The sequence below is a fragment of the Neltuma alba genome, unplaced genomic scaffold, assembly GCF_004799145.2.
Source record: "Neltuma alba isolate B1F8T4 unplaced genomic scaffold, ASM479914v2 tig00001127_pilon, whole genome shotgun sequence".
Lineage (NCBI taxonomy): Eukaryota > Viridiplantae > Streptophyta > Magnoliopsida > Fabales > Fabaceae > Neltuma > Neltuma alba.
In genome coordinates this window covers 1-27,853 of record NW_021632343.1, presented here as the reverse complement: position 1 = coordinate 27,853, position 27,853 = coordinate 1, and the positions used below count along the sequence as shown (strand labels likewise).

The following is a 27,853-nucleotide window of genomic DNA, read 5'->3' as shown; positions in this document are numbered from 1 at the left end:
AAAAATTAAAAATTTGGACAATAGTCTATTAACAGGAAATTGAAATGAATTTGTTTCTACTTGTCACGAACAGATAATCATATTTTAAGAAGATAATTCGCTATAGATTGCTTACAGATAGTCCCTTTTATGCACAGATGCATGCATATAATATCTTCAGTTGCCTAAATTAACATTAATTGTGTACAAAACTGAAGCCTAATTAATGGATAAAATCTAGAGAGAGAGATTACCACTATAGCATTGATAGTAATTTATTTTTGTAGAGTGCCATCCTTCGCGAATTCCAAATTCAATTCAGACAGTGAGAGTAGTAACTCGTCAATGTTGGTAGAATAAATAGAAGATGCCTTCAATTTCTTTGTTAGAGCATGCAGTTCTTCCTCATCACAAGTATCTCGAGGTCTCTTCATGCCTAGCCCCAATTTCAATTCCTTTTGTTGGAGGAAACTGTTATATTCTGAGGCATATATTGGGTGAATTCCCCATTCTTCAATCAAGTAATCACCAAACTCAAATTCAAATGAAAGCAACACCACATCCCCAACTCTTTTTCTTCTAACTTGATCTAATATGAATTCACAAAAGAGGGGATCATACCATTGGAAGGCATTACCCGAATTCAATTCTGTCATCGAATAATGCCATCCTCTGGGGCCTTCAAAATAATGACTTTCAGAGAGCCTTTTATCGGCATCAAACTGGCACCGACAGCTTGAGTGACTTCGATCCTTTTCTTTTGCGGAGAATTGAGGAATAACAAAACAAAAAATGAAACCCAACAAGTCATCAAAATGTGGAAGTTGAAAATAAACTGAGCGGGTATTTGTGGTTTTGTCTAGAAACCCCACTGGAGTATTCGGCCTTTCAGGCGAAGAAATATATACTCCTTCAAAATTGCCATATACTTGCTTCAATGAGAAACTAGCATATTCCACAGTTCCACTAAGCGAATGCTCATCATCATCACAACCACTCTTTTTTTGGCTATCCAAATCCAACCCATATTCCATCCGTTGAAGGAAACTGTGATATTCTGAAGCATATACTGGGCAAACTCCACATGCTTCTATCAAATCATGTTTGGTTGCACGGTAATTCTCATCATAAGAGACAACAGAAAACTCAAACGAAAGCTTAGGGTTACCTCTAATGCCTTGATCATCCTCTCTTTCTATAAGTTCCCTTAAAATCCATACAGAGTAGATTGGATCATACCATAGAAAAACATGATGCGAATTTAACTCTGTTATCCACATATCGTCAACCTCGCCTTTGACTTCTTCACCATCTTCAAAATATATTTGGCATTTCAGGTAACTCTGACAGTTTGGGTTTGATGGGAACTGAGGAAGAACCGAGCAGAAAACAAGGCCCAAAAAGTTGTTCACAGCTGAAGAGAGTTCAAGGGTTATGAAACTTGAAGCCTTAGTTGCCTGGTTATATCTAACCCACTCTGGAATTTTTCTCCCTGGGTAACAAAAAGCACCAGGTCGATTGAGATATGCTGCTCGCTTCAACGACAAATAAGCATATTCCTCAATACAGGAAAGTGAATGCGCCCCCAACTTCAAGCAATTTTCAAGAAAAAGGGACTCCACCAGATATTTCCGTAGCGGCCTAGAAGTTGTTAAAGGGAATGCAACCTCCAGTGATGAGCAATTAGTGGCCTTTACGTATCTAGTGAATGGTGGGAGTCCTAGTAGAGACCGAAGCCTCCTACAACCGGTCAAGTAAATGTAGTCTAGCTTCAGAAGATGCTTGACACCGGAAGGCAAGTACTCTACATTGCTTCCTGCCAATCCCAATAGATATAATGATGATAAGGAGTTGATGTTGTCAGGAAGTTCATACAAGTTACTACTTCCTGCCAAATAAAAGTCTACCAAAGAGCACAAGGCATCAAATAACTTGTGCAACTTTAACTTATCAATCACTAGTCCGCAATCAAGAAGAGTAAGTTCCTTAAGAGATCTCAAATAACATAACTGCTCAGTTGAAAAATTCATCAGACTTGAGACATTAAGGCGAAGCTTTCTAAGTTTCATAAGATACCCAGGCGAGGAACAGGGTGTTAAAGGCGCCGTTCCTTCTTCTGGCGACAATGAATATTCCATCTCAGAAGTGAGAGTTATTGTCTCTAATGACGGGCAGGCGGTGGCATCTAATTCTTCGATGGATGGTGGAAGCTCCGGTAGAGATTGTAGTCTATCACAATTCTTCAAAGAAAGAACTTTTAGCCCTGAAAGATGCTTGATATTACTAGGAAGTTCAATTAAGTTCCGACACCCATCCAAATGTAGTTTTTGTAAAAACCGCAAAGCATCAAACAGCATATGCAGCTTCAGTTTGTCAATTACTTGTTCACAATTAGAAAGCCGTAGCTCCTTTAGAGATCTTAAACAGCATAACTCATTTATTGGAAGACTCTTCAGTCTTGACCCATCAAGACTGAACTGTTTAAGTTTACTGAGATGCCCAATTGATGAGTCCAATATCTCAATGCGAGTAGTTTCTAGTTCTAAACTTGCGATTTGTTCTGATGACAATGAAAATTCTGTCAAACTAAAGCACCAATTGAGACGGACCTCTTCGAGAGACTGTAGAGGATTCTCACCACGAAGTTTCTTCAGTTTAATGCATTTTTCAAGATTCAGAGTAACAAGCCTTTGTAAAGATAAGATGGATGGGTGAACATCACACAAACTTTCGCATGATTCAAGATCCACCGATTTAAGATTCCGTGCTTTCGAAAAATCAGGTAGCTCTATTAATTGCTTGCATCCAGCAAGATTTATTCCCCTCAAGTTCACAAAATCCTGTCACGATTAAAAAGGAAAACATTACATGAGAAAGAAAACCACAAAACTCTGACTAAAAATTGAACATGCATTCTCTTATTTACATACCTGCACTCCATCCCAAAGTTTTTTGACTTGGCTGTTTCGCATGCAAAGTTCAACAAGTTTCTCTGGGCAAAATGAAGATGGTAGAGACTCCAAAGGATAACCATCCCATTGAAGGTACCTTAATTGCTCAGATAATAATTCAAGGCCAGAAGACAGGTCCACCTTACAAGATCTCCTATCCTTGAGCGAATAGAATTTTATAAATCTTAGATTAGACATCTTTTTGAAGGTGTGAATGCTCAAGTGTAAATGTCTAATCTTGGACAGATCCAACACTATGCCTTCAATTGCATCAGTTCCCTGAAAAACGCAATACAAAGTAGAATTAAATTGAAAAATATATATATTAATGTAACAATCAATAGCATTAATGTAACAATCATATGATTCACCATGTGATACATCACAATTAAAAACATAATGCTTCTTACTTACTGTATTATTTTTCAACACATGATGGACTTCTTCTGGATCACATAATCTACTTCGTTTTCCAGGTTCTTTAATACATTCTTGACGAACAATTTCATAGCCCATTTCTTTTACTAAGTCATGCATGAGTACCTGGCTTTGATCAATAGTTATAAGAGTTCTATCTACAAGGGTTTCTAACCCTATTCTCGCATGGAAACCAAAGCTTTCTAATAGTGTTATCACATGTTCTTTCTCTTGACCCTTCAAAAAAAATGCAATGTCTAGGAACATTTCCCTCTCTTCATAATTTAATCCATCAAAGCTCAATTTCAAAACTTTTAGAATGTCTTCATTGGGACTCTTTTTTAGTTTTGACAATGCATTATCCCATTCCTTTGGAGTTTTTGAACGAAGAAATGAACCCAATACTACCAAAACTAAAGGGATGCCTTTTGCATAATGAACAATCCTTTGTGAGAGGGATTCATATCCAATTTCTGGATGGTATGAGCGGAAGGCTTTGAGGTTGAAGAGCTCAATAGATTTGCGATTGCTCAAAGGTTGGGCCTCATATATTTCATTAACTGCTGCAATTACAAGCAACTGCTTATGCCTTGTTGTAATGATGACTTTACTGCCTGGTCCCAAGTAGTCACAATATGGAGCTAAATATTCTAATTGCTTCCAACTACTAACATCATCAAGCACTATGAAGACTTTTTTACAACTTAGTCTTCTCATAACAGAGGCGTTACTTGCAACATTAGGTGGCCTATAAGGGAAACTTTCTTCCTTCATTAGCTCAAACAGAAGGTTGTTGCGTACGCATGTCAATCCTTGCTTTTCTACCTCTTCTCTTACATTCTCCAAAAAGCAAGAGCTCTCAAATTTGAAGGAGAGTTTGGTAAATAAAGCCTTAGCCATGGTGGTCTTGCCTATACCACCCATACCCCAAATTCCAATTATTGGGACTTTTTCCAGTAACCTTTCAATCTCGCTACAATTTTCATCAATTCCAACAAGACCCATCAATGAACTTGGATAACTGAGGTTAATCTTTTGCTGAACGTGGTTGACAATGTTTTGAATGAGTTCTGATTCGTCCCTAAAATATGAAAAAAGATAAACAAGACAAAAAAGAAAGTATTATTTTTTAAGGTAAAAGAGAAGCTGCATCAAGCAAACAACAGATTAAACATGTCTAATGATAATATCCTCTCCCTTTCAAGGAAAGCCATACAAAATTTAGGTGGCTAATAGAGTGATTGCAATCAGCAGAAGCAATATGAGCTTTTGTCTGGCAAGTAAGTAGGCACATTCATTAACTTCTCCGATAAAAGAAAGTAGTATTGTAAGAGGGGGGAAAAAAAAAGAGACAGAAAAAGATATTGATAAAAGTAAATGGACTATCAATTAAAGAGGGCCAAAAAAAATCAGTGATATCGTTATTTTTGTTGTCTTCACTAAGTAACAATTGATTTGAAATAGGTAGCACAATTTAAAACTTGAACACATTCAACGAAATTTTTCCAGAGGCACTCCGAATGAAAGAAGAGAAAATATCAGTATAGTGTAATGGCCTCAGCATTTTTTTTTCCCGGAAAATGCGACTCACGAAGCTGTCAATTGTTGGTATTTCTTAGAAGTAAATGGTCATCAAAATTATTGATATGATATAAATATTTTATTTGTCAAGATCTAAATATTTAAGATATGAAATCACGGACAAAGAAAATTTAAATTCTGGCCAGTGAGAAAAGAAAAAAGGATAGAAGTATAAAACTGTAGTTAATTGATTACTAACCAAGCACAAATTGGTTAAAGATTTTAGAGAGTGAGGAGACCATACTGACCTAAAGGTTCGAGAGTCCCAGCCAGACAAATTTGCAGTTATAAAGAGAGCTTGTCTCCACTTGTTCACCCTCTCTTGATTAAGCCTGAAGTCTCTTTCGTGTTTTGCGAATGCCTCCATGTAAGTTCGCCTCTGATTGCGCACATCAGATGGGTCAATTTGATAGAAGACAGGAAAAACAAGCTGTCCTTGGACCTCTTTACACCAAAGGATCTGGATAAGTTCATTCAAACACCATTTTGAGGAGGCATAGTTCTCAGAGAAGATCACCATAGCTATACTTGAATCTTTAATTGCCTGGATGAGTGAGTCTGAGATGTCATCCCCTTTTCTGAGCTCATTATCTATGTAGGTTCGAATTCCCCTTTTGCACAAAGCAGTGAAGAGATGGCTGGTGAACGTTCTGCGAGTGTCCTCGCCTCTGAAACTAAGAAACACATCATGTTTCTTGGGAGGAAGTGAAGAGGAAGAGGAGGAAGAGGACGAAGCAGCAGCAGCAGCCATGATATTGAAATGGTGATGAAGGTGTGAGGCAGTGATTAGAGTTGACTGACTTTTAACTCTTCAGAGCCAAATGAACATATACTGAAGATATGAAACTTTCAGGAATGGAGGATTTTACACCTAAACCAATAACCGTGTAATATGTATCTTTGACTAAAGCTCACCAAGTTAAGGTCATTAAAAAAGACAAAAGAAAAAGAAAAAGCCATCAATTACGGTTTTTTTAATCTGGTTAAATGCATAATTGCTTAGATGAAGTGGAATTTAACGAATGGCGATGATAATCATTATTTAAAGATTAACGTGTTTTGTAGGTCAAATAAATCCAGACGTCTTTCGCGGGGGAAAATACAGTCATCAACACAGAGCAAAAGAGACTCTTGAACAGAATAAAAGAGTATCCGCACCACCTCACTGCTGCTAATAACTATCACGTGAATAATTCCATCTTCTATCATCATTTATATAAATAGAAGAATTGAAGACTTTATCAATCATAGGGTAAATAAGATATTCACTGAGTATCTAGGAATTAGACTTTTAAGGCAATACTACTCCAGAGATTCGGCAAGGAATTCCAATTTCCAAAACTTTGTCAATAATGTAGACGATTAACTGTCAAATGACCGTTTGGTTCAACTGTTGATAAGCTAAAGAATGGGAATCGTCTTTCCATTCCAACGGTAAGCCCGTTTGGTTAGTCTTTTCAGGTCGGGATGTGGATTTTAGAATAGATGAAGATTCCATGATCTATGGGTGATCATACCCTTCAAAAATGAGCAGCAACACCCTCACTTGCCAGAAAACATCACGTTTCAAAAAATATCCTCACCCCCTGCGTTCATTGTCTTGTCGGTCCCGACGCATCATCCCCCCCCCCCCCCAAAGCTTCGTTGTCGAGAGACAAGAATCTCACCAACCTTCCTCGCGGCCAACATTCCTCGCACCCGATCAGATCTAGGTTCATCGCCGGACGTCCAGATTCCCCTCGCCAACCTTCCTCACAACTACACCTAATGCTCTGCCGTCCCATCGCCTTCCGTTCCAACCCCACCTCCATCCCTCTCTTCAACTGCCTTGGTCGCCCAAGATTCTTAGGCCGCAACGATTTCCTCCTACGCCTCATTTTCGTCATCTCTGGTGATGATTCCAGCTGCACGAGCAATCTCCGTTGCCTCTGTTTTCAGAGATTATTATTTTCACTTTTGCCAGCACTGGTATTTTCGTTTTCATCTCCGTTATTTTCATATTTGTTTCAACAGTTGTGTATTTCGATTTTCATTTTTCTTGCTAGATTTGCGTATCGGGAAAGCATGGCATGAACGGTATGGGAAGAACTTTTGGCGCGCTTCTACGAGCGGGAACGTAAAGGAAGAAGGAAAGGAGCGAAGAAGGGAAGGGGAAATTCACTCTGGGCATTTCAGTTATTTTATTTTTGTTATTGTTGAATTATTAAAAAAAAAGCAAATTTCTAAAATTATTAAATTATTTTTAAAATATTTTTACAAAAATATATAAATATAATGTTGTTACTAAATTCATTTTATTGTTACCGTTAAATTTGTTATTGAGACTTGGAAATTTTGAAGTCTTTTTTAATGCTAGATATGTACACAAATTTATCATTTTTTTAATTTTGTATTTATATTATGTATAATTACTCTCTGAAAAAAAATTAAAGTAAACTTCACCATTAATATTGAAAATATATTACAAACACAAGTTAAAATCCATGCAGCAAACATGGTGATGAAAAAAGACTTGAAACATTTTACTCACTAAGAAAAGAAAAAAAGACTTAATACACCTCAAGTAATTTTCGGGACTGAATATGAATTAAGAAATTCATGTTAAAAGAGTTATTAATATTTATATCTAATAATGCATTTATTCAATTCGCTCCATCAATATTATCAACCCTAAAATAGGTAATTTTTCTTTTTTGGCAAGCTCAGCGAACAACAGAAATTTTTATCATTGACGTTTTTTTTCCAAACCACCTTTAGGCCAGCAAATGCGATTTAATTATTTACATCCAACAATAATGTAAACTTGTTATTTGTTGATAGCACTAAATATTACTCATATAAGTTTAAAAAATACTACCTCCGGTTCTAATTATAAGAGCTAGTTGATTAATTTGAGGAGATTAAAGAAGTAAGTTGAGTTAGTTATTTATCCTAAATATGTGTTGTCTTTTCTAAAATATCCTTGCTAATTAAGTGTATTAACTAGAACTATCATTGTTAGAAAGGCTACTTTGAAAAAAATATATATATAAATATGAGAGACAAAGTGGATAGCGATCTTATATTTAGGATCAAAATAAAAGTCAAACAGGGTTTTATATTAAGGACCTGAGCTAGTATATAAAAAATGGCTTTACCCCAGTTGAACAAAATTTTAGTTGAAAAAATTTGTCTTAAAACCATGTGGCCAAACCCACGTTGCAAAAAATAACTTAAAAAATCTGTAAGAAAAATTGCTTATTTCGCAACATTTCTTTTTTAAATGGGAAAATGGTGAAAAAGGACTGCCTAAAAAAAAATTACATGCAAAGACCGATTTGTAAAGATTGTCATCAAAACTCATATTATTATTGTCAAAACCCATATTAATATTGTCATAAGTCTTTATTTGTAATTTTTTTTATTTCAGTGGTTTTTTTTTGCCTTTTGTTTTTTAAATCTTGCAAATAATGCAATATTTTTTGAAACAAATTTTCTGAGAAAATACATGTAGCGGGAAACGAGGGACCGAAAATTCCTGACATTGTTTCCGACTTCTGAGGAGGCCGGAGGGAAGGGGGAGCGAGATAGAGGCCACTGTCCTCTGTCTCTCTCCCCCCTTCTTCGATTGGTGTTCCTTTAGTGACTCTCTCTCTGGACTTTGTCTCCTTCCATCTGCAACTCGAATTTCCTTTGATGTTTCATGTCTCCGTCCTATGTCCCACGTTGCTGCATTTCGAAGATGAACGACTCACTGGCGTTCGGTACATTTTCTTTTTCATATTTTCACATTCATGACCTGTATCTTGAAGCTTTGTTGATTGTTCCATAATAGGAATTTTCTTTTTCAATATGGAGCTTTTGGTTACGAGCGTATTAATAATTGTTTTTCTGCATAAGCTGGATTCGTTTTGCTTCTGCTACAGTTTTTGAAAAAGCCAAGAACCATGAATGCATTAGTTAGTCGGGAAGAGACAATAGCTGGCCAATTTTTTATTTAGTTTTATTTTTAATATTTGGAGAGCATGGTTGTTAACTGATTTATGATTGCGAATTTGAATAGTTGATTTTACCTCGGATTTCATTTCTCTTTCTCTGTTTTTCACTCGTGAATTTATAATTTGATTTCAAGTTATTCAACTTTACATATTATACAGACATTTTATGCATCAAACGATCATGCTTACGTGCTGCGGTTAATAATTTTCGTATGCCTATCTTATTAGGCTTTAGAAGAAGAAACTGGGGATAATTCGCTCCTAAAGGCTACACTTGGTTGTTCTTAGTTGGCATGTGTAAACGATTACCGCATTGAGCTGAAATCTGGCTAAATGGGACTACGTAAATTAAGAGCAAAGATTAAAAGGAGCCATCTTTACACATTTGCTTGTCTAAGACGAACTCACACTGCACATGAGAATGCTCAAAACCTTCAAGGTCCTGGTTTTTCAAGAGTTGTACATTGCAACCACCCTCATCTCTCTGAGAAGAAGCCTCAGATTTACTGCCGGAATGATATATCAACTACAAAATACAATGTTGTAACATTTTTACCTAAAGCACTCTATGAGCAATTTCGACGGGTTGCTAATATATACTTCCTTGTGGCCGCATGCCTCTCGGCCTCTCCAATCTCACCATTTTCTCCAGTCAGCATGATTGCTCCTCTAGCATTTGTTGTTGGGCTTAGCATGGCAAAAGAAGCATTGGAAGATTGGCGCAGGTTTCGTCAGGATGTTAAAGTTAATCACCGGAATGCTAGTGTCCACAAGGGCAATGGTGTTTTCACTCTCAAACAATGGCAGGACATTGTGGTTGGGGATGTAGTAAAAGTAGACAAGGACCAATTTTTTCCTGCTGATTTGCTTTTCTTGTCATCCAGTTATGAGGATGGGATATGCTATGTGGAAACTATGAATTTAGATGGTGAGACAAACCTAAAGGTGAAAAGATCTTTGGAGGTTACCATGCTTCTATATAATGATGAATCTTTTAAAGATTTCACGGGAATAATTCGTTGTGAAGACCCAAATCCTAGTCTCTACACATTTGTAGGAAATTTTGAGTATGAACGTGAGGTTCATCCGATTGAGCCCAGTCAAATTCTCCTCCGAGATTCAAAGCTCAGGAACACTGATTTTATATATGGCGTGGTCATTTTCACTGGTCATGAAAGCAAAGTGATGCAGAATTCTACAAAATCTCCTTCAAAAAGGAGTAGAATAGAGAGAAAGATGGATTACATCATATACCTCCTATTCACTGTTCTTATTTTGATATCCTTGGTTAGTTCAGTAATATTCGCTGTAATCACTAGATTCCAAACAATAAATTGGTGGTATTTAATGCCCATGCAGTCAGAAGTCCTGTATGATCCCAATAATGCTCTATTGGCTGGGTTGAGTCATCTGGTTACTGCACTCATTCTTTATGGATATTTGATACCCATATCACTTTATGTTTCAATTGAGGTTGTGAAAGTTTTACAAGCAAACTTGGTTGAACAAGACTTGCATATGTATCACGAAGAAACTGGGACTCCTGCTTGTGCCCGAACATCAAATTTGAATGAAGAATTGGGTCAAGTGGACACTATTCTTTCTGATAAGACTGGAACTTTAACTTGCAATCAGATGGATTTTTTAAAGTGCTCCATTGCTGGTGCTGCATATGGTGTGAGTTCTAGTGAAGTTGAACTTGCTACAGCACAGCAGATGGCTCTTGAACTTGAGGAGGACCAGCAGGAGGAAAGTCTATCCAATACACCCACACATGAGGGTAAAGCATCTGTTTCGTGGGAAAATGTTGACCTGGAGACTGTTGTTACATCCAAGGGTGATGAGGCTCAGAAGGCTACTATAAAGGGTTTCAGATTTGAGGACGGTCGCCTCATGAACTGCAGCTGGTTGAAAGAGCCCAATCCTGATGTCCTTTTATTGTTTTTTCGGATATTAGCTGTGTGCCATACTGCCATTCCTGAGCTGAATGAGGAAACAGGAGCTTTAACTTATGAGGCTGAATCCCCTGATGAAGGGGCTTTCTTAGCAGCCGCAAGAGAATTTGGTTTTGAGTTTTGTAAAAGAACTCAAGCAAGTGTTTTCATCCATGAAAAGCTTTCACCTTCAGAACAAGCTGTTGAAAGGTAAACTTCGTTGGGCTTATATTTTTTTGTCTTTTATTGTTCATTGAGGAATGTTTACAATTCTTGCAATTATTTATATCAAAATATTTTTCTGTCTTTGATTTTACATTTATTCTTCTTTTGGCTGAATGATACAGGGAGTACAAAATCCTGAATCTATTGGACTTTACTAGCAAAAGAAAGCGAATGACAGTGATTGTGCGTGATGAGGAAGGAAGTTTACTTCTTATGTGCAAAGGGGCTGACAGGTTAGTTTATGTAATGTCAGGTTCCTGTTTCTAACTGCTTTCAACAGAATATATTGAGGCTAATGACCAAGAATGAGCTCCAATTGGATTTTCCATTAGAGTGAATTTTGAAAGAAATTTAAATTTCATTAAGTTTTGTAAAGTATACTTACCTCTAGTTTTCAATAAAATATGAAAATCAGTGCACCAACGAGATGTCCAAGGAAAGAAGCCTGCAAACATGTACACATGTGGACACAAATCAAGCTTTGACTTTCGTCATCTCACTCTACTTGGTTATGCAGTATCATATTTGATCGACTGGCGAAGAATGGAAAGACGTATTTAGAGGCCACAACCAAACATTTGAACGAATATGGAGAAAATGGTTTGAGAACATTGGCTCTAGCTTACAGAAAGCTTGATGAGGAAGAGTACAATGCTTGGAACAATGAGTTTCAAAAAGCCAAAACGACTGTTGGGCCTGACAGAGAGGCAGTGCTTGAGGAATTAGCTGAAAGAATGGAAAAAGAGCTCATTCTTGTTGGGGCTACTGCTGTGGAAGACAAACTCCAAAATGGGGTTGGCTTTATAATTCTTCATTAATCCATATCTACTGTTGTAGGTTTCTTCTTCCTCATTCATTTTTAACTTTTTTTTCCTTTCTTATCAGGTCCCCCAATGTATTGATAAACTTGCACAAGCGGGTCTCAAGATCTGGGTTTTGACAGGGGATAAGATGGAAACTGCAATCAACATCGGGTCTGTCTACTAAAAATTATTTAGCACGCTATGTTATTCTATCTCGTCATAGTTAAGTTTGAGCTACCATGCATTTGTAACCAAGATATTCTTTTATTGTGTGGTGCAGTTTTTCTTGTAGTTTGCTTCGACAGGGCATGAAGCAGATCTGCATATCTATTCAAGAGGCAGACTCAAATTTTGACAAAGAGGTATTGTCTTATTGAGAGAGTTGAGAAATTTACTTTATGGACATAGGTTTCATCTGATTTTAGACGTAGTCTTTGTACACCCTCAGGCCATAAAGGAGAGCATTTTGAATCAAATCATCAATGCCTCACAAATGATAAAGCTGGAGAAAGATCCACATGCTGCATTTGCATTAATTATTGATGGGAAGGCTCTTGCATATACTTTAGAAGATGACATGAAGCATCAATTTTTGGGATTGGCTGTTGATTGTGCCTCTGTCATCTGCTGTCGTGTGTCTCCCAAGCAAAAGGCACTGGTAGGACCTTTTTCCCATTTCTCATTTATACTTCTGTAGGTATCCTTTTAACATTTTGTACTCTACATATTCGTTGTTTGTCACTTTCAGTACTGCTATTATGGGGAATTTTGGTTTATTTTGCACAATGATACACTTGGCTCCATTAAAGCTTGTCCTGAAATAGTTTAAGCGAGGCTAATTATAAAAGGCTCAAGTGGATCCACAAGTGCAATGGTTCACTGCTTCTAGAAAAATAGAATAATGTTGCACACTGGTTCTTTCTTATTAACTTGTGAATACATTGGTGTTAGGTAACAAGGTTAGTTAAAGAAGGCACTGGGAAGACCACTTTAGGAATAGGTGATGGTGCAAATGACGTTGGCATGATTCAAGAAGCAGATATTGGTGTTGGTATAAGTGGGGTTGAAGGTATGCAGGTTAGTGATGTACATTCCAACACTTCATGGTTGTGCGACAAAAATATGGCCGCATTCCTAGCTGTTTTATTGCAACATTATATTCAAAGACGACTGAATTTTACTTGTGTAGCTTCCATTACTATGTTTTCAAAAGACAGGAAGTTTAGAAAGGGGGAGCCTGTTATGGATATTTACCTTCGTAGCTCCAATTCTCAAGATGCTGGGGAGCAAATGTTTTGCAACCTTGTCAAGTCATTTCGTTTCTGTTTGTGATATTTGATAAACAAACCAATGAAGAAGTGAGCTCTGCATTGTCATGTCATCTCCAGACCAATTTCTTAAATTATGAGAAAATGGAAGTGCCTTGTAGGGGGGAAAAATCAAGGTTTCCTTTATCAAGAAAAAGTTAGAAATTTCTTTCTTTTGGCTTGTAGATTGTTTTAAATATGACATGTTTAGGAAGTATCAACTTCTCAAAATGTAAATTCTGTAATTTGTATACTATTCTTCAAACAAGATAACGTAAATACACTAACTTGGTTGGATTCATTCCCAAGCTCTTATCATTAACTTGTTGTAGAGTATTATAGGGATAATAAATGATCTCTAGCCACTACCAATCAATGGACTCTCTTTCAAATTTATTTTCATCGTTAGAAGTCAAGAAAGTGAACATTCAGGTTTTTCTGCTTCAGAAGCATGTCTAAAATCTAGGAGCTCAAACTTGCAAATTTTTCAGGCAGTGATGGCTAGTGACTTCGCTATTGCCCAATTTAGATTTTTGGAACGACTTTTGGTGATCCATGGACACTGGTGCTACAAGAGAATAGCTCAAATGGTGATTGCTGATGATGTTCATCTTGAATATTATTTTCGCATGTTGGATATGTCCTCAATGTCACTCTATTATAAATTGATATTGACGTTCTACGCATGCAGATATGCTATTTCTTCTACAAAAACATAGCTTTTGGGCTCACCATCTTTTATTTTGAGGCCATGACGAGCTTCTCCGGGCAATCAGTTTATGATGACTGGTACATGATATTGTTCAATGTTGTTCTTACATCATTACCTGTCATTTCACTTGGAGTTTTTGAACAAGATGTTCCATCAGAAGTTTGCTTACAGGTTTGTCCTTTTCATAGCGTTTCGTCCATGTGAAACAATTGAAGCAAACTTCCCAACCTATGTTTATAATGCCATATTTCTCCTTGCAGTTTCCTGCACTATATCAGCAGGGCCCGAGAAATTTGTTCTTTGACTGGTATAGAATATCGGGATGGATGCTCAATGGTCTTTTTTGCTCCCTCGTTGTCTTTTTATTCAACATCTGTATTTTTTATGACCAAGCCTTCCGAGGTGATGGCCGGACCTCTGACATGGCCGTTGTCGGTACCACGATGTTCACTTGCGTCATTTGGGCTGTCAACTGCCAGATTGCTTTCATCATTTGCCATGTAACATGGATGCAATACATATTTATCATAGGTAGTATAGCCTTTTGGTACATATTCCTGGTGCTATATGGCATGCTTTCGCCAACTTACTCAAAAACCGCCTACCAAATCCTGCTTGAAGTTCTCTCTCCTGCACCAGTGTATTGGTTGGTGACTTGTCTAGTAACAGTTACTTGTAATTTCCCTTATTACGCCCACATATGCTTCCAAAGATGGAAAAATCCCCTGGATCATCATATCATCAGAGAGATCAAGCACTACAAGAAGGACGTAGAGGACCAACGCATGTGGAAGAGGGAAAGGTCTAAAGCAAGACAGAAAACCAATATCGGATTCAGTGCAAGAGTTGAAGCTAAGATGAGAAACTTGAAGCAGAAGTTGCAGAAGAAGCAATCAACCTTGCCTTTCATGTCTTCTCCTTCTCCAGAAAGAAAATACAGATAATTTAACAATTTTGGTTTGATTTCTTTTTCTTCTTTCTTTTTGAGTACAGATGCATATGATTCTTTGATCAAATGGTGGGTTATGATGCTAGGGATTTGACTTAGAAAAGCGTTCTGTTATGCGTCATACAGATAAAGGAACAAGTGTGATTATTTTGTTTAGGATTATAGACGTGAGAAATTACATCCCCCTTGTAAATTTTGAACTATATCAACTACAAGAGTTGCATCAATATTTAATACTATTTGTAAGTTGTCTTAAATTTTTGTAGCAAATTTTCTATCTTACCCCAATTAATTACTTATTTTAATATTTAATATATTTGTTATGTCATTTCCCAAACTATCATCTCTTTTCATCACATATTCTCTTTGTTTCATAATTTTTCTTATTATAATAATTTTCTTATACTCTCTCTCTCATAAATAAGGATATTTTAGATAAAGAACTTCTAGCTTTTACCTATTTATTATCTTTAACTAACTTTTGATCTACATAATGGAGTTTAATGTTGCTTATAATAAGAAACAAAGGAGTGCTATTTAAAATTGCATTCTCACATTTCAAATTAGATCATCTTAAATGATTTAATTTTGTAATTGAGAAACTGGTGGTTCACAACCACAAACTACTCCTATGGTCCTATTTATAGGATAGAAAGAGAATGTATTTTTTTATTCTATTTATAAGGTACTGAGAGAAATTTTATGTATTGATGTATAATTTTACTCCTTATTTATTATTGTGTTAACTTTGTTTATATGAAGTATAATGTATATTAAATAGGGATAAAGTTTGAAAGTCATTAAATTTTAAATGAGAGTTAATGAAATTTAAGGCTTTCCTTGATTTGTGTGAAACATGCTGGAAGTGCCTTATAAATAGGATCAAAGAAGTAAATAATGATATCTATCAACAAATGTCTATCCTTAAGCGTATATTGTTCACAACCGCCAACTAACTTTCTAACAATGACATCTATGTACAAACGTCTGTCCCTCCCAACCAAATGAAAATTGACCCACAGGATCAGCACCCGAATTTCATCCCAAGTACCTTGGCGCTACATGGTTATGCTGCTGCCTGCCCCGACAACTTATGAAGAAAGCTTTTGGGTTTTAGTCAGAAAAAGGGTTAGACGAAGGTAAGAACTTGGTTGGTACCTTTGTCCATAGACGTTCGTGCCAAGCCTCTGTTTCCGACTTATTCAATCCAGCTCTGCAGTCTCTTCCAAATTTTTAGTAATCATATTCATTGGTGCTACTTCATCAATTCCTTTAAAGTAGTTGGTAAGTTTAACTCAGACGATACAATGTGGTTGATCCTTTTGCCTACATTCACGATCAAAGACAGGAGGTGAACAGAAGGTTTCCAATAAAATAACAAAAGAACCCTATTTTGAAAGACTCAAGGAAGCCAATCAACCAGCAACATTAAAGGGAGATATGGTTAAATGATAGACAAAAACTGATTCAAATCCATATTACTTAAAAGAGAGAAAAATTTACTGTTAAGGTCTTCAAAATGGTCTTTTCTTGTAGGGTCAAAAAGCTATCTGCAGCTTTTTGCTCTCCACAAATAAGTATCTAAACTGAAACTCGTACCAACTATATGAACTCGATAACTTCAGTTTTAAGATCGATTTAATTTAATATATTATTTGCTCAAAAAAATATTATAAACATTTTCTTCTGTCCTTGTTATTATGTATTACCTCCGATCCTAATTATAAGAGCTAGTTGACTAATTTGAAGAAATTAAAGAAATAAGTTAAGTTAGTTATTTGTAATAGATAGATATTATTTTTCCTAAAATATCCTTGCTAATTAAGTGTATTAGTTAGAATTATCATTGTTAGAAAGATTACCTTAGAAAAAAATGTATAAATATGAGAGACAAAGTGGATTGGGGTCTTATATTTAATATTAAAATAAAAGTCAAATAAGGCCTTATATTAAGGACTAGAGGAAGTATATTGCTTTTAATTAAGATTTTCCTTTTTTATGGTTTCATTTTTTTTCATAAAAATATTTTTATACAATTTCTGATAGGTTCTGGTTTCTGCCCCCTTACTTTATGACTGCTGTTGAGCAGCTTCAGGGGGTGGGACTCGAATGGTGTGTGGTATGGGATGCAGCTAAAAAGAACATAAATATACACTCCATTGCATCTTTATCAGTTATCAAAAACATTCTTATTATAATTTTTTTTTTGCCTTTACTTCAAAAAAAATGGTTCCATGTGGCTGGAAAAAATTAGTGTTTGCAACCGTGAATGTACCTTAGCTCTTTAAAATATTATGAAAACATGTTTTGGACAAAAAATTAAAGTAGTTTACTGGCTCAGGATAATATTGTGAGGAAGATGCTCATGAACAATTGTTCCGTAAACAGCAGCAGCACCAACCAAAAAAGGAGGAATTAATTTTGTACTTCCTATAATTTTGATTTGATTTAATTATAACTTAGCCTTTAATTTTGACTAAATTATATCTTAATTCTTACATGTTGACTCCACAATCTAATTCCTATAATTTTGACTCAGTTGTATAGCAGCACCTAAATTTTAACTTATTACAACATATTTTCAACAGTTATAACCATTTAAAATTTTAATCCATGAATTTCATAAAATATATAATTTTATTTTTTTAAAATGTAGTAAGTAAATTTTAGATAGTTAAACAATAGAGGATGAATTGCATCAAATCAAAGTTAAAAGAATTTAAAATTATAACACCTAAGTTAAATTTAGATATTAAATTACAAGTGAGAAGAAAAGATTAACTTTGAAAAATTCACATTAGGTCTCATCCAAGAAGAATAGATACAAAAATCCATTGAAATTATTAAATTAATCTGAAGTTCTAAAGGATCTCATTATTATTGTAAGATATTACACTTGTTTAATTACTAAATTAGCATCATCTTTTTTGTTTCAACTATGCATTGATAACTGAAATGGCTATTATTAATAACTTAAAGTATAACAATCAACAACAGATTTTCTCAGTATATCACATTAGCATATTTAATTTGAAATTCTTTTGATGCTCTAAGAAAATCTATTATTAATGGCTACCATAATAATTATTAATTATTGTACTTTAAGTTGTTAATAATTACCTTTTGAAATATCAATATATATGGCTAAGTAAATGATTGTCTTTTCAATTGCTAACGCATGCTACTAAAAAAAATTGATAATTTAAAAAAAAGAAGGACAATTTAATAATTGAATAAATAAAATCTCTTACAATGATGTTGAAACTTTAAATCAATTTGATAATTTCAAGTAATTTTTTTTTATATTTATTTCTCTCACGTCAAACATTAATGCAATTTTCTCGTTAATTTTCCCCAACCATAATAATCAGCACTTAGCACCCAGACTCATGAAAACAACGTCGTCGTTTTAGACGCTAGGAGTCTCTGATAGAAAAGTGGGAAGGCATGGCGAAGAAAATGAAAAATACAGCCTCAGCCGGCTGCGAGAAAATCCGCGTCCATTGGATCAAAGCGCCATGACGCTCTCTGGGGCTTTCTTCTCCCGCTCTTCATCTTCCGCCCTGCGAACTTCTATGAGCTCAATTGCTTTTGGTCTCTTTTAATCCTCTGTTCCACCGTTTCTCCCCTTTCCTCTTTCTTCATCAGCCTTCGATTTTCCTGCTGCAATGCCTACTTGAAGTGGTTGGTGTTTCGTTTCCAATTTTCATTTCTGAAGAAAATTCCTTTTCTAGGGGTTATGAAGTCCAACCACTTTTTGCTTATTTAATTCTAGGTTTTAGGTCTGATCGTTGATCAAATTTTGCTGGATGGAACCTCGAGTTGGAAACAAGTTCCGTCTCGGCCGGAAGATTGGCAGCGGATCGTTTGGAGAGATCTACCTCGGTAAGTTCTGAATCCATTCGCTTTTAATTTGTTCCTTTTTGTGCTGAGGAATTCTGAATTTTTGTTGATTTCCATTTTCTCGGGTTGTCAGGTACTAATATTCAGACAAATGAAGACGTTGCAATTAAGCTTGTGAGTACTCTGATTTGATTTTTTTTCTTTTGGAAAAAAAATTCTCTGTCATGGGCGAGTTCGGGATAGTAGTTTATAAATCACTGCCAATGCGTAAAACATGTTGCAGATTTGTTTCAACTCAGTACTGATATATTAATCTAGTTTTTTAGTTTAAAATCTCGAATATGCTGCTGGGAAATGTAGATCATCGTAGTGTCACATTGTAGGATTAGATGCGTGCTTAAAATTCAAGTGACAAGTTTGATTTTTTTTAATGCATTATGAATGCCCCGACTAATTTGCTTAACTTCTGGAGAACTTGATGAAGAATGAGTACAGGAAAAAAAGAGATTATTGTACTATCCTGATAATTTTTTGTTTCCCCCCTTAAGAATCTGTTAGGGGTTGTCTCATCGTAGTTTCCTCAATCAGTTCTGGTAGAAAGGAGTTCGCTGATAGGTTTAAAATTTTTATGCTTTAGTGCTGCGGTTGCACAAGGCGGACGATTGTCTTCAGATGTCTCCTTCATATCTTATGTATATCTTATTGTTCTAGATTCTGGGGGATCGATATGAATTTTAAGGTTATAATTATCTGAATATTTTGTTGATATTTATTTGTTTGGCCTGGATACTGTTATATGGTGATTGGAGCATTGGTTACTACCTGATAGACATTGCCTAAGGCCTGAACTCAATTTCTTGGATCCTTTTCTTCATGCTATGCTTTGTTTTATTATCAGTTTTAACCCTCATGCAACTTTTAGGGTTTCATTAAGTTTGTCATGAAGGTCACTGATGGTGGTTGACATCTTGGCGAACTATGTTAGGGATAAGGGTTGTGTTTAATGAAATGTTTTCCTCCCCTTTGTCTTTTGACTCAGGAAAATGTCAAGACCAAGCACCCCCAACTGTTGTATGAATCGAAGTTGTATAAAATACTACAGGGAGGAAGTAATGACTCTTGCCAAAATATTTCTGCGTACTGGATTTTTTTTTTTTTTTTCACAGGCTCCATATTATTCTCGTAGGTTAAACAGTTTCTATGACTACCTGTTTTTGACAGCTGGAATCCCAAACTTAAAATGGTTTGGAGTTGAAGGAGACTACAATGTGCTTGTAATGGATTTACTGGGGCCTAGTCTTGAAGATTTATTCAACTTTTGCAGTAGGAAGTTGTCCCTCAAAACTGTTCTGATGCTTGCTGATCAGATGGTAGGGTTCCTGCACTATTGAACATTTTTTTCTTTTGTTTCGCATTCTCAGTTTTTTATTGTTACTAAATGTGCTACCTTGGACTATTTTCAGATAAATCGAGTTGAATTTGTCCATTCTAAATCATTTTTACATCGTGACATCAAGCCAGACAACTTCCTCATGGGTTTAGGGAGGCGTGCTAATCAAGTATTACTTTAGTGCTAGCTTATTTATAATTCTTTACAACAATGTATCATCTGTCATGCTTTATATGGATGTATAATTTTCTAAGTTACCCCTCTTGTAGGTGTACGTCATTGACTTTGGCCTTGCTAAGAAATATAGAGACACTTCGACTCATCAGCATATCCCTTACAGGTAATTATTCTTTAAACAAATTAGATATACTGGATCTGCTATTTTATGAAACTATGTTTAGGTAATTTACCCTCTGAGATGTGCACATGTGTATGTATATAATGTATGTTTTTATATATATTTTTACTTTGAATATCATGAAGTCAGTTTTTTGAACTATTCATATTGATATGACATTTTTTTTGGTGGCTTTAACTATTAATGTACTTTTCTTCTGTGTATGATAATTTAACATACTGCTAATTTTTGCAGAGAGAATAAGAATTTAACAGGAACTGCAAGATATGCTAGCATGAATACTCATCTTGGAATTGGTATTTATCCTGAAAAATATTCCCTTTCTTTTGTATTCATTGGTGGTCAGCTGGTATTCTGATTTTGGATAATGTCCTTTTATTCTTTTATAGAGCAAAGCCGTAGAGACGACTTGGAGTCACTTGGATACGTTCTTACGTATTTTTTGAGAGGAAGGTAAACCTCTTTGTGCCTTTGTTACCTCTTATACCTCTTCTTATTTCTAAGCATTAAATTTTGACATGGTATTTCTGTAGCCTTCCTTGGCAGGGACTGAAAGCTGGCACTAAGAAGCAGAAGTATGAAAAGATTAGTGAGAAGAAAGTTTCTACTTCTATTGAGGTAAAATTATGTGCTGAGACTGTGTCCGTGCATATCAGTTGTAATTTTGTAATCAATATCTATATCATAACTGAATACGGATTACATTTTCTGTAGGCTCTCTGCCGTGGTTATCCATCAGAATTTGCATCATACTTCCATTATTGCCGGTCACTTCGGTTGATGATAAACCTGATTATGCTTATCTAAAGAGGCTCTTCCGTGACCTTTTATTCGTGAAGGTTTGTGGATGCTAAGTTGTTTTTGGTGATCATATTTCATTTTAGATGGTTGTGTTAATTATTTCTTGCTGTCATGCTTGTTTTCTGGTTTCACCAGGATTTCAGTTTGATTATGTCTTCGACTGGACCATTTTGAAATATCAACAATCTCAAATTGCCACTCCTCCTGCCCGTGGTGTTGTAAGTGATATGTTCAATTTGGTTGTTCTCTTCACTTGTTGGCCTAGGTGATCTTAGTAGAAATGTTGTTTGCAGGGTCCTGGTGTTGGACCAAGCTCTGGCATGCCACCAATGGTTGCAAATGCTGATAGACATCTAGGTATGTAATTATATGTTTATATTGTCATTTATTTTCTTAATTCACTGATCTATAAGTATATTGATTGAGATGTCTTTGATCAAAATGCCTTGAAGAAAGTAAGGCCACCTTTTCTTTTACTTGTTTAACTTCTTCCATGTTGGTGAGTGTAAATAAAAAATTATAATATCTGCGAAATGGTTTTACAAGGTTATGTTAGTCTATGATTGGTGTCAAATATTTTCCTTTGTGATTGTGTGTTTTACAGAATATTGACTTGATTGTAGGTGGGGAAGATGGTAGGCACACTGGTTGGACTTCATCAGATCCTACTCGGAGGAGAAACTCTGGACCCATTGCAAATGATGGCATCTTACCGAGACAAAAGGCCCCAGTTGCAAATGACTTGGCTGGTTCTAAAGATGTTACGGTGTGTATGTTTTGACTACTGAGGATTTTCTTCCTTTGGGTGTATTTCTTGAACAAAGTTGATATATTAAGGTTAAGTTCTTTTCACTTTGGATAGAAAAAAGGACTTATTGAGAATCCTCTGAAGGAAAAAAATTGTGGACTCATTAGCTCAAAAGAGCTCTCCAATCCCTTGGCAAATCCAGAAGGGAAACCCTCCTGTAAATGAAAACCATTAGCTTTAACCCACGAATGCTTGGAAAAAAATCATTAGCTTTAACCTACAAAGGCTTGAAAAACTAAGCATCACGCACGCACGCACTTGGGTATTTTGAATGAGAAAATGAGATATCCCCAACAAGCTACCCTTCTGCATATTTTCTTCTGGTGACTCTACATTGGGTAGGAAGGGGAGTCAGCTCTAGTCCTATTGACTAGGGTGTCGGTGGCGGGAAGGAGATGCCAATTTGCATCTCTTTTTACATCGTAATATTCCTTATAAGTCCTTGAGTCCTTTCAAAAACATGCTAATGCATTTTAAATGATTATAAACTTGTTATTTTGGACTGCCAAAGGGCCAAGTGAAGTTGGATAGAGATTATTGGGACTTCAATTAAAATAAGAATGAAAGCAATTAACATAAAATAGAGCAATTAAAACATTTCCTAGACTTTTCCATTTTATTTTTAGCTTCCATTGATGGGATAATTCCCCATTCACAAATAATTAGGAATACCACCATTAACAACGGCACTCTGAATGTTCTTTTCTTATTCTTCATTACTAGGTAATCTCTTTTATTCTGTTGCCTTCTGGCTCCAGGGAAGTCTGAAAAACCTTCTTCATCCTATTGGCAATTCATCTTAAGTGAAAGATAATGAGGAGGAATACTGGAAAAAGAAGTTTGGAAAATAACATTTATTGGAATTTAGGAATAGAATATGCTTACCGTAGAAGAAACTTGTGATGCTAAGTGTTGGGTCTTTATCATTTTTCTGATGAGTTTGGGAAATGTTCTAGTGTGGTTATAGTTCATATTTCCTGTGAATGAAAACAACTTGAGCCTTTTTGTTTTGCTTGTGGCATTTAAGTAAGGAGATCTGATCTCGTTAGATGCTTTATGATCATGCTGTGATTTCCTGTCAGTTAATGTTGCACCTGTCCGCCTGTTAATAGTCTATTGCAGTTAGCATCCTGTCAAACTTTTGACTTCTTTTGTATTGATTATGCAGTTGTCAAGCTCCAATCTCTTCCGGTCAAGTGGATCACAAAGACGAGGTGCTGTTTCTGGCAGTCGTGATGCAATTGTTAGCAGTGAGACTGAACGCTCTCACCATCTTCCTGTGGATGCAAGTCCTGGAGCACTTCGCAAAGTCTCTGGCGCTCAAAGAGGTTCACCTATTTTATCATCAGAACAAAACAGAACTTCATCTGGAAGAAACGTGTCAAATGCAAAGAATTTTGAGTCAACACTCAGAGGCATCGAGGGCCTGCATTTTAATGATGATAGGGTGCAGTATTAGCAGTTGCCTCTCCTGGTACTTTGTAAATTCTGAAAAAGTTTCATACTCTTTCACATGCTTTACTCAAAGGAGTGTTATCTGTGCATTGTTGGGAGAAAGCTGCAACAAGTTGGGAAGTCACTTTAAGAAGTATACAGTAAAGACATGCTTAGGTGGATTCCTGACAATCTCTGGCCTGTTAACGAGGCTTTTGTTAATACTGTTAATGTACTGATATTGGCTTTGCGTCCTTTTTACTATAAATTTTCTTCACTTTTAACCATGCTTTTTGATATCTGTGAAATATTTGAATTTAAACTATTATACTATGAGGACTTCTAAGTAGGGGAATGCGAGAGATTATGTGATCGCTGAGCAAGATGTGAACATGATTATGGGTTGAAGATGTCTTGTTTGTATAACAACTAAGTCGGAGCTTTTGATCTTCAAGTATATTTTGTCAAAATATTTGATCAACTTATGGCGTTATTTTTCCTGTTTAATGCTGATTGTCTCACACACTGCTATTTATTTGAACTCTACATTGATTAATCTTTTACAAGTTCACATTGATTTGGTGGGGCTTGACAACTACGACCTCCTTTGTTTGGTGTACCCTTGTCCCTATGTTATTCTGTTGAGGTCTTTGGTGGAGAGAATTGCTTTTTGTGCCTTTGGGTATTCTCTACTCTATCAGGGTCAGTTTCAAGTACCAGTGTCCGTCACTCTGTTGGTCATTTGGATTTTTCCCCTGAAAGAATAGCATGGGTTACTTACACCAAGAGGTTGGTTTGTTTGTTTGTTTTTGTAAATTATTTTTTTATTTTTGCCAGATTCCAGGTTTGATTGGTGTTGCTTTTACAAAATGTTTCAAGAGTTGAGACCAGAAGCTCCTGAAAATGGGTAGGCTGTAGGCATTTAAACGTGAAGCTAGGGCTCCTAAGGCATATGATTTTGCTTTATTTTGAATTGTGTTGTCTACTTGAAATTTTGATTGAAGCAGTATTTCGTCTCTTCATAGCTTTGTCATAATTTGTATCCATAAATGCTTTTCGCATATTGAAGTTCTAACACCAATAATAAGCTCTGCTTTTACCGCGAGGTCTTATGAGAGATTTCAACGTAAAGGGAAGCATGAGACTGATGCGATTAGTGTTATCATCCTTAATAAATTTCAAATTTATCGAGTTTATATATAATTCGTAACTTTAATTGGTTGCGTAAATCGTATTCGTAAGCTATTCTAACTGCACTACGTTCCATTCGAGTGTCGCGTATGAAACAAAAGAATGGAAAAGTTTAAAGCCAAGATTGAGGGTAAGTGTTAACAAGGATTCTCAGTGCGGCCCCCCGGCCCGGGGGGCGCTATTTATCTTCAATCATAGATTAAATGATAACCTTATCTACAAAATTAAATTTTGAAGTGACAAATCAATCCCCATAATTAAATTCGTTTCTTCAATAAGTCATAAAAGGGGAAAAAAAAAAAAAACAAATTTATGAAGGACCAGATTTTTTGCTGGTCCTGTTTGGATATTTATCTTCGATCTTTGATTCTGGGAAAAGATGCAAATGTATGCCTTGGTCTTGTTTTCTAGCCACACCTAACACCTTAATTTTTTTTAGTGGTGTAATTTCACTCATGATTTTTTTGTGTGTGTAACTTTATCCTCTAGAGCTAAAGTTGCATCCAAAAATCAGAGGTGAAAGTGTATTTTAAAAAAAAAATTATCGGTAAAAACGCACCCAAAAAATAGCAAAATTGCGTCACTAAAAAGATTGGGTGTTGGATACACTTAAAAAATAAGATTAGAATAAATTTGCACCTTTACCCTTGATTCAATGATAACTATTCTGTTTATAAATCGTTTACTTCTAATTTGATGATTCTATATAATTATTATCACGAAATGGGGTTCCTTGTTCAGTGAGTTGCGCTAGTGTTATCATTAGTCGTACAAACGAAAGGGGGAAATTATAATCGTGGCTTCATTTGTTTGGAAACATTTTAAAGTACTCATCCGGTACATAATATAAGACCTATTTAACTAATTTGATTAGATTAAAAAAGTTAGGTAAGTTAGTTAATTACGAGAAATATAACATGTTTTTTTCTAAAACACTATAACCATCTTCCTTAATGTTTTCTCTCCCTCTTCTACTTAATTATAGTTGAGGGACTATCGATAGGTATAATTTGGAAAAAATCGATAAATATAAGAAATATGTTTTATATTTAAAACCAAAATCAACTTAATAATTAGGTTCTATATTAAGTATCAGATCAATACTATTTTACGCGCACCAACTCATTGATGCCAGGAAAATCATTTTCTGGTGTAATATTAAAGAGTTCAAACTGTTAAAGCATGCTTTTAGGCCTGTCACAGTGGAGGTGTTAGAACTTAAAACTATAAATTATTCATGCGTAATCTAAATAATTCAACAACTATCATACGAGAGACAGATGAAGAAGAATTTTTTTTTAAAAAAAAATGTTCAGGAATACTCTTCACAATATGCGCAGAAAAAAGTGGCAGAGGTTTCTTTTTTAATAGCCAATTTCCCTTTTTAAATTTTCTGAGTAAGGATTAAGGAAGCCAAATAAAAACATTAACGAAATTCTGCCTCACACGATCAAAATGTATTTTGACATCTTAGTGAAACAGGTTGATATTGAAAAGCATATATACCAGGATCAGAGGCTGAAACAGATTAATCCCCACAAAACCAAGTTAGCTTTCAAAATAATTAATACTGAAAATTAACCCCCCCAATAATTTTAAAAAAAAAAAACTCCTTTTTTTTTTTGGAATGATAACTAGGAAACAAGCAACAAATACAAAGAAACAGACTTAACCTAGCAATTCTTACACTCCTTGATCGGCCCCCGCCTAAAAAAAAAAAAACTCCATTTCAAAACACAGAACCATACTTCAAAGATGAGCTGAAAATGACCAAGTTTGGTAATTCCATACATAAACATGATAGTTCATGAAACTCCAGAATACATTACAGAGGGACAATTTTTACTTAAAAAAGGATTCAGAATTTAAAGAAAGATCAGTACAAACTCATAAGTACCCATTAATCACCACCATCCATAGATCACATGGTTGTAAGAGTTCTTGACCCACCTGAAGCTTTTTCTCAGAGATCCTTTCATTTTGCCTTCCATGTCGTACACTCTGTAGCTAGCAACTCTCTTCTTCCTCTGCACTTCTGGGTCACTAAAGCTCCAACTTTTTGAAGCTTTCTTCCCTTTCTTCATCTTCCCCTCCTTCTGACTACTATAATTAGCACTGTAACTCCTCAGATCTTGCATGTTTCCTGGGAATCCCCGCCCTCCTGCGTGGCAACCTTCATCTCTGCATGATCTGGATCTGAATTCCATGGTGGGAAATGTTCAGGTTACAGGGGAAAATGGTAAAACAGAGGCTGTCTTTATTATGAGGCGAGAAAAGGAGGAGGAAAGTGAAGAAATGATTGATGGGTTTGCTTTTTTTCCTGTGGTTTTCTTTTTCTTTTTCTTGTTTTCCCCCCTGAATTGTGCTATGATTGTCTGGTACTTTGCCCTTCAAGATTTGCTTAATATAATCAGAATCTTCCATGAATTAGAAGCGGTTGAAGATGATGATGATGGTGTTATTATTAGTGTTTTATTTTATAATGGAATTTGTGGGGTATAGTGACGCTTTCTGCTTTGCTTAACGCCGCAGAATTGCATGAAGGTTCTGCCTTTTTGCCTTTTGGTTTTCAACTTGACTGGTTCAGGTACACCGTGGATCTTTATTATTGATTGTAAAAATAAAATTTTAAAGCCGAAAAAGAAATCAATATTTGTGGCTTTGGTGAGAATGACTTGCAATAATTTCACATTTGATTTGATAGTATAATAATATATTATTTGAGTTTTATATATTTGTGTGAGACATTAATACAAAAAAGAATATATTAAATGAGGAGGAACGAGAAAAAACTAAAAAGATATATACTTATATATATGAAAACTTGTAGTTTGGGTTTAGAAAACATAAAGTTTATATTTTTACAGCTTCTTTATGATTTATTTATTATTTGATTTATCATATAAGTATTAATTTCACAAAATACAAACTTATTACGGATCACCTGATTCTCTGGTTGAAGCTTCTAATTTTACTTAATTAACAAACAAAAATGATGCTGGCCTGAGCCCGCAATAACCTCTTGTTTAAGCTTTGCCACATATTCCAAATGTCTTTGGATTGTATTAAATAATTTCCATAATTTAAGTGTTTGACTTTCTATTTTTGAAAAATTTATAAAATGACCCTTAAAAGTTTTAGGTCAAAATTTTTAAAATTATATACTTTTCTGATCCTAAATATAAGACTTTTT

At 35.4% G+C, this 27,853-nt stretch overlaps 3 protein-coding genes and 1 pseudogene across 3 annotated transcripts; 2 read left to right on the top strand and 2 right to left on the bottom strand.

Moving 5' to 3' along the window:
• Window positions 1-254: 254 nt before the first annotated feature.
• Window positions 255-6,814, bottom strand: LOC114750991 (TMV resistance protein N-like). Its single transcript, XM_028939645.1, has 5 exons — window positions 6,600-6,814; window positions 5,177-5,737; window positions 3,345-4,428; window positions 2,910-3,209; window positions 255-2,819 (listed from the first exon to the last, which is right to left on the bottom strand). Exons 1-5 carry the CDS (start codon window positions 6,812-6,814, stop codon window positions 255-257), a joined length of 4,725 nt encoding a protein of 1,574 aa, XP_028795478.1.
• Window positions 6,815-9,238: 2,424 nt separating this feature from the next.
• On the top strand, window positions 9,239-15,015 carry LOC114751184 (probable phospholipid-transporting ATPase 4). The gene is made up of 10 exons (XM_028939849.1): window positions 9,239-11,049; window positions 11,187-11,297; window positions 11,582-11,858; window positions 11,950-12,038; window positions 12,148-12,229; window positions 12,316-12,525; window positions 12,819-12,944; window positions 13,666-13,764; window positions 13,866-14,057; window positions 14,147-15,015. Exons 1-10 carry the CDS (start codon window positions 9,239-9,241, stop codon window positions 14,828-14,830), a joined length of 3,681 nt encoding a protein of 1,226 aa, XP_028795682.1. The 3' UTR covers window positions 14,831-15,015.
• A 3,297-nt stretch (window positions 15,016-18,312) lies between these two features.
• Window positions 18,313-23,939, top strand: LOC114751175 (casein kinase 1-like protein 2; annotated as a pseudogene).
• A 2,448-nt stretch (window positions 23,940-26,387) lies between these two features.
• LOC114751193 (uncharacterized) lies at window positions 26,388-27,086 on the bottom strand. Its single transcript, XM_028939861.1, has one exon. The coding sequence runs from the start codon at window positions 26,865-26,867 to the stop codon at window positions 26,565-26,567; it is 303 nt and encodes a 100-aa protein (XP_028795694.1). The 5' UTR covers window positions 26,868-27,086; the 3' UTR covers window positions 26,388-26,564.
• Between the last annotated feature and the right edge of the window lie 767 nt (window positions 27,087-27,853).